The sequence below is a fragment of the Myotis brandtii genome, unplaced genomic scaffold, assembly GCF_000412655.1.
Source record: "Myotis brandtii unplaced genomic scaffold, ASM41265v1 scaffold185, whole genome shotgun sequence".
Classification (NCBI taxonomy): domain Eukaryota; kingdom Metazoa; phylum Chordata; class Mammalia; order Chiroptera; family Vespertilionidae; genus Myotis; species Myotis brandtii.
In genome coordinates, this window is record NW_005356870.1 from 4,366,499 (window position 1) to 4,374,282 (window position 7,784).

General features: G+C 36.2%; 1 protein-coding gene across 1 annotated transcript; it reads right to left on the reverse strand.

Moving 5' to 3' along the window:
- Window positions 1-599: 599 nt before the first annotated feature.
- On the reverse strand, window positions 600-5,442 carry LEPROTL1 (leptin receptor overlapping transcript-like 1). The gene is made up of 3 exons (XM_005864053.2): window positions 5,346-5,442; window positions 3,737-3,923; window positions 600-2,867 (listed from the first exon to the last, which is right to left on the reverse strand). The coding sequence occupies exons 1-3, from the start codon at window positions 5,381-5,383 to the stop codon at window positions 2,751-2,753; spliced, it is 342 nt and encodes a 113-aa protein (XP_005864115.1). The 5' UTR covers window positions 5,384-5,442; the 3' UTR covers window positions 600-2,750.
- Window positions 5,443-7,784: the final 2,342 nt, after the last annotated feature.

A 7,784-nucleotide genomic window follows, 5' to 3' on the forward strand; every position in this document is an offset into this window, starting at 1 on the left:
TGGATTATTCTGACAATACCTCCCAAATCATATTAGACACTAAGAACCTATAATCTGAACGTTATAAAGTATATAATGAGACTATAATTAGGATAAATTGGGACAAGACTTAATTTTAATAAAAGAGAACAGTACTTTTCTCTGTTCACATTGTACTACACGGATTAATTTTTTACTTTTAACTGTTTGAAATGTTTACTAAAAACAAAATACTCTAATAATAAGTGGTAATAGAGATATTAAAACATGCAGTCATAAAAGCGTTCTGAAAATTTAAGGCCAAGTACAACCGTGACTTTAGATTATCAGTAATCTTTTCATGTCAACAAAACCTTCTGTTGCTGTTTTTGTAAAAGGGTGGGTAAAAACTCTACTTCCCCAGGTTACCAATCCTTTTACTACAGCTCAAAATCATAGGGCTTCATTGTAATACTTATTACTATGATTTCAATTTAATTTTGGAAGTGAAACTTATATAAGTCTAATGTTGTAACTAATGTCATACTTGCTTTATATTACACTATTAAAATGGATAATGCACTTCAGAAACTGAAGTGTGTAGTACATTTTCATATCAAAAACACCCACAAACTAAAAAAGATATTTAAAATCTTTATTGTTTCATCATCAAAAGTTTTCTTTCCATAGAATAATGGCAATGAAGTATCAGTGCATGTTCTATGGAAAATTCATACCTCAAGTAACTAGCTTAGAAATCAAAGACAGCACTATGTCAAGCTAGTGTGCAAGATCAAAGACACAATGCCGCCAATGCAATCAGTATACAGAAAGAATATGCAGCTGTTAGAAAAGGAGTCTATGGCCAAGTGACTAAAACAGTTGCAGTGCACTGTACTGACATTCTAGAACAGAAAATGGGGAATGACTAAAGAATGTACTTCCTGCCAAAAAAAATCGAGATTACAGGCACTGAGTTCCCAATGGTTTCACCAGCTAATTCATGTGAAGCTGTACCTTCCTCTTTAAGGCTACAGCACTACTGTAAGCCATCTTCAGCCTAATATGTAAATGGGACAACTACATGCAGATATTTCATTCTGCTTCCCATCTCACAGCTAAAAGTAACAACTTGGGTGCCGCTGTATAAACCTGTGGCCTTTAGGCATCTTTAGTAAAAAGATGACCAAACCTAAAATTTGTTCCCATTTTCTTGAAAAATTTATAAAATAACAAAAGATATCTGTCATGATTACTCAGTTTTGTCTGAAGGCAAGACAATTTTTTATGAAAGTATACTGAATGATTATACAAACAAATGTCCTTAACAAAATACTGTCAGACCAATTTAAACATTTTCATAACTAGCTCCTGAAAAAAGTACTGATAACGGTGAGCTGCAAATAACCACTACAATCTGATCATGCCTGGTTACTGGGAATTTTCAGTTGGGTTTGTGTCTGAAGCTGGATTTGGCTACTTTGCATTAATTCACACAATAAATGCCATTTAAAAGGAAACAGCAGCTCTATCGTGATGAAATAAAAATGAAAACAATTGAAAGGTATACAGGAAACTTGTCTTAAATAGTTTTAAATTACATATAACATTAGAGAATAAGAACTACTATTACCATCGTCTAAATGTTAAATTGTTAATGCATGAATTATCTGCAGGATTAACAAGTCACTTGTTAATCATGCCAAGGCCTTGTGGGGCAGGGGGCACTCTGAATGTATGGCATAGCAATTTCTTTCCAGGTGAGTTAAACACCTCTGATTTAAAGTGTTATTAAACTATATTTGAAGTTATTTTACTTACTATATTCACTGTATAAAATAAGTTAAAAGGAGGGAGCAGGGAAAGGTTTTCTGTATATGTGATGCAAACATCTTTCCCATATCAGTAGTAGTTCCACAAATGTCCATTTTACCTATGGTAAAATATGAAAGGCTGATAAAAGATAAAAAATTTCCCTTATAAATAGAAACAGGACTCAAAAAATGAAATTTCAACATCGTTTCTTTCCACAATGCAACTCTTTAACTATCATAAACATAAATAAAAACCACATCTCAAAAATCTGTTTTTACACCCTTACCTTAAAGTTTAACAAAAAAATTCTTCAAACAATTGAGAAGAAAAGCACTCCTTTGTAGCAATTCCATAAAATAATTTTCAATTCACAAAACATCTGCTTACTGGCAAAATCAGCACGGGCATTAATGCTTGGCCCTTCTGAGGTATAAATGCAGCTATATACGTACTGAGTATATAGTCTATAAGGTATGCCAACAGTCCGAATGTTTGCATAAAATTGGGAGTGATGTCATCCTGACTGATTGAAACTTACTTTTATAACTTTTTGTAATAATGAAGGTTAAATAATCTTAAGAGAAAAGATATACTTTAGCCCAGTAATATCCAGCAGAAATCTAATTCCTAACCAATGCGAATGATTATTACATTAAAAAAATTTTTAACACTGCCTATTAATAAAAAAAAAACTGAACAAGAGAAACACATAAATATTTAAATTCAGCAGGACACCACAGGAAGCATACTATATAGATAAGTGTGAAATCAGTCAAGCTTTTTTTCCAAAAGAGAAAATCCTTTTAATCCTTTAGCAAGTCTCTGTGAAAATAGTATGCTTACAATAAAAGGGAGAAGGGAGTATCTAGAACACCCCAACAGGCTTGCTATACCATTCAGCATTGCTGCCCCATCTCCTGTGTGCATGGATGGCCAACAAATGACAAGTCCACTTGATAAGAGTTCAATAATTTCTTTCACCACTGCTGCCAGCTGAAGTCGTCATTGCTTCCAAAGACCAAGAAAAAGCCCAGTATAGTTGCAAAGATGACTGTGTTTCCTGTGAGAACAAGTGCACAAGCTCCCCACGCAATCTATGGAAATAAGATATAAACAGTCAGTTAATAGACATATGAAAACAAAAAGAAAATGAAAAGCAAATCAAGGCTCTAGTTGTATGCCAAGCATGATCTAAAACACTACTGAACACTTAATAGTACCTCTATTTTACTGTTTGTATTTATCTCTAGTTCCTTTAAAAAGACAAAGTCATGGAAAGATGATTAACTATTCAAAAGAAGCTTGTTGCCTTCTGGGCTATGAGGAGGCAGCATAGAATTCTACAATTTTCTGTTTATAAAGAAATTTGCTCCAACTCTTCTTTAGTGAATCTAAAATTTTATCTAGAGAGATTAAAAAACAAAAACCAACAAAAAAAACCCAATATACAGAGAGCAGATTACATTGACAATATCAGAGGTGAAAACATACTCATGTACAATCCTTTAAAAGGGCAGGAGCAGTATGAAAGGGTGGCCAGTCCCCATCTTTTCTGTCTTCTCTACTTCCTTAGAGATGAAAGAGTGAACCTATGACTGGGGAGTTTGGGAGGAAGAGCTGAGTATAGGTAACCCAGCCTTCTCCTTTGTACTTCCCCACCTGCAAAGAACACAAGCTCTCCTTGGGTCTTCCCTGTTCCGAGCTGTACAGCACAGGTCTGCGGTTGTTCAGCACCTGGTTGATTAGCTTTTGTGACCAATTCTGACAGCAAAGTATCGGTAAGCCAACCATGCTGCACACCTGAGCCATGCTCTCCGATACCATTTTTATCAGTTAACAACAAAAGTACGTTTCTAAAATCTCTATCCTAGAGGCTCCCTTGTCTCATCACTTTTTCATGTCATTTTAACAAAAATTTTTTCATGAAAAAAACTTTTCATTAGTGAAGAATGTGTTCACTTACCAGGTGTGCTCTGGCAAATACAATAGGGAGTCCGAAAGCTGAGACAACAATGCCTGTTGTAAGAAATATGGCAAGTTCCTTACAAGCGTTACTCATAGCATCTGTATCATCCACTAGTCTTCTTGCTATGCAGTATGGAATAGGCGAAAGGATGTAAAAAAACAGAACAAAGAGGGGCCAGTATTGGCTAGAAAAAGGAAAAAATAAGTTAAGGTAGTTTTGCTATTTATGTCATTTTCCAACACATAAAATATGCTTTTTAAAAATAAGGACCAAAGGAATAATAATTGCAATGTACAAAACATGACACAACTTAAACATAAGCTATAACCTGAACACCAAAAAGAGGAACATTCAGAATCATAGTATTCCCATTGTTAATTATGATACAATTAGTAAAATATTTCTTATATTAAAAGAAAATGCTTGCCGAAACCGGTTTGGCTCAGTGGATAGAGCGTCGGCCTGCGGACTGAAAGGTCCCAGGTTCGATTCCGGTCAAGGGCATGTACCTTGGTTGCGGGCATATCCCCAGTAGGAGATGTGCAGGAGGCAGCTGATCGATGTTTCTCTCATCGATGTTTCTGGCTCTCTATCTCTCTCCCTTCCTCTCTGTAAAAAATCAATAAAATATATTAAAAAAAAAAGAAAGAAAAAAAAAAAGAAAATGCTTTATAAATTAAAACAGTTGGAATCAAGGCCTAAAACTTAAACTATATTTTATTTTAGGTTATAAATACAGAGGCATACGGAAAATGGGAATGTTATCACAGTGATTTTTAAATTCAAAAGTCATGCCCTTGACTTCAATGACATCCTGCCTCAGCATAGAGCTGGAACACCTCCAAACTTTTTTTAGGTCACTAGGAACTCCTCAAATATAAAAAATCAAAGTAGAGAAAATGAACTGAAAGTAATACTGAAAACTTTAAGCCAGAATATAGAATTGATTACAATAAAAATAGATGGCTTTTAGCCTGTAGTTCAGCTACTGTATTGTCATTTTCTGGTTATAATAATAAAATTATAGTTATGTGAGACAGTATCACTGAGGGGAAACTGTGTGAAGGGTACAGGGGACTGTTCTGTACTATTTTTGCAAATTCCGATAGTCCATAATTATTTTAAAATACAAGGATAAAATACACATATGATTGAAGATTCATTCATACAGGCTTATACTAAGCAAAGATTTATCTATGTTTTTACTAAAAATCTTTTCCTAGATATTTTGAGACTAGAAAAAAATTACAAATGAACATATGCTTAAGAAAAAAACTCAAACAATACAAAAGCACAAAAAGAGAAAACTCAAAGTTGCCCACATCTCCTCTGCTTTTTCCTTCCTACTCTCCTATTAAGCTTCTTGTGGATCGTTCCATCTTTCTATTTGATAAAAACTTTAAAATTACGAATGAATCGCTGCACTTTTCCATTTAACAATATATCTTGAACTTTACATATTAGCAATTACAGCTCTTCCTCATTCTTTTTAAGATGGTTTCTCAGGATTACTTCTACAGCAGTAAAAACAAATTTTTTGAGCTTTAAAAGCAGAAAAATGTTATTCTTATATATGCAAAAAACCCCCCACAAACATTTTACATACTTGTATATTGGAAGGGCACATCCAAGCATCAAAAACATCAGCCCAATTGCTCCTCCAAAGGACAAACTAATCAAAGCTGCAAAGTAAATAAAAAGTCAAGTAGAAATAGTAATTAAACTAAATCAATTATTATTTTTATTATTATTAGCAGTCTGAACATTACTTGTAATCTCAGAAGTAAAAAGCAAAACAATACACACAAAACCAAATGTACTGAAAGTGAGTTATCTTTCAAAGTGTAAGTTACCTAGTCACACAATATGTCTTCTATAGCATCTTCAAGGCAAAACGAAGCAATATTGATTTTCAAATTGCTATCACACCACTGACTTCCCTGGCTCCCTTCTCAATCTACAAGATCAATGCTCCTCCAGACATTAGTATTATATTTACTCCACAGATCACTATAGTTTTGAAAAGCAATTATGTGGAGAAACTCCGCACTGTCAGCTTTACTGGACTTGTCCTCTGGGAAAATCTGTCTGGCTCAGCTTTTGCTTCTTATACATTGCAAATGTACACAAAACTGGTAAGATAGTTTCTAAAGTTATACACAGATACTTATACAAAGCATTGTATTTTATAAAGGGTTTTCACATATATCAGTAAATAGAAACAACTTCCTTGAATAGTTAATCAATAGCCTAGAATTAAGCAAATAAATAAATGATCAATTTATTTCCAGTTCTATATAATAGGTATTTCTGCAACTATGTGCCTAAAAGAATAACATGTCTTTTTTTTAGTGATGTAGTTAAAATTCCAAAGATTTGCAGAAGACCTAAAAGTTGTCAAGACAAAAATCTAACATATACAAACCAAAATTAATTATAAAGGGGTTAGAATCAGGGGTGGGCAAACTTTTTGACTCGAGGGCCACAATGGGTTCTTAAACTGGACCGGAGGGCCAGAACAAAAGCATGGATGGAGTGTTTGTGTGAACTAATATAAATTCAAAGTAAACATCATTACATAAAAGGGTACGGTCTTTTTTTTTTTTAGTTTTATTCATTTCAAACGGGCCGGATCCGGCCCGTGGGCCGTAGTTTGCCCACGGCTGGGTTAGATGTTGCCAAGTACTACTGATATACTTCTCTGAATTAAAGTGAGCAAAATCAAGGAATCCCATGGACATGGTGGCCTACCACATTTAGTTTTCATTTAGATCATTGATGCAGGGCATATCAACCCTGAACACATTTACTTAGTCCAGTGGTTCTCAACCTTCCTAATGCCGTGACCCTTTAATACAGTTCCTCATGTTGTGGTGACCCCCAACCATAAAATTATTTTCGTTGCTACTTCATAACTGTAATTTTGCTACTGTTATGAATCGTAATGTAAATATCTGATATGCAGGATGTATTGAGGCGACTCCTGTGAAAGGGTCGTTAGACCCCCAAAGGGGTCATGACCCACAGGTTGAGAACCGCTGACTTAGTCCTTAATGCAATAATATTTTCAGTGACTGAAAGAAAACTTTGCATTTTAATTTTACAGTAAATGAGGAAGTTTACAAGGGAATGCAATGTAAATGATTAGGGAAATACTGAATTTACCATCTGTTTTGTTCAGTTAAATATAGGTCTTCAAAATCTGTCCTGTGTATGTCCCCTGAACACATATCAATCACAACAGGCTGCTCACCCTTGCCCTCTGCACTCCAGTGACACTGGCACTCTCTCCTTTTCTGGGAATCAGCAGGTTCCCTCGTCTATGTGGTCGTTGCACATGTTGTCTCTCCTACCTCAGACACAGCTTTATTCATTCATTTCATTCAAAAAATATTTACTGAGCACCAAATAGGTAACAGGGGCTGGGGATATGTTAATAAATGAGATAAGGGGAGAAACCAAGATGGCGGCATAGGTAAACACCGGAGATTGCTGCCTCGCACAACCACTTCAAAAATACAACTAAAAGATGGAACGGACATCATCCAGAACCACAGGAAGGCTGGCTGAGTGGAAATTCTACAACTAGAAGCAAAGAGAAAAGCATACCGAGACTCAGAGGAGGCGCAGTGCGGAGGTGAAATAGTAAGGTGCGGAGGTGCATGCGGAGCGGGCTGGCGGCTAAGGGCGCAGTTGTCGTTTTCAATCGGGAGGGAGTCTCAGGCTCTGAGCTCCAGTTCCGGGCGAGTCTCTAGGGACCCAGACTCATACGGGAGAAGCGGGACTGTCTGGCATCGGTCAGAACCCAAGGGCAGCTTTCTCTCCAAGGGGCTTGCAGCGATTAATGGGACACTAAGAAGCAGAGTCTCTGAGGGCAAGTCTGAGAGCAGCCATAATCTGTCTGGCAGTCAGAACCCAAGGGCAGCTTTCTCTCCAAGGGGCTTGCAGCGATTAATGGGACACTAAGAAGCAGAGTCTCTGAGGGCAGCAAGGAGAGCAGCCATAATTGCTAACCCCGCCCTGTTGATCCCGTGGGACCCGCCCC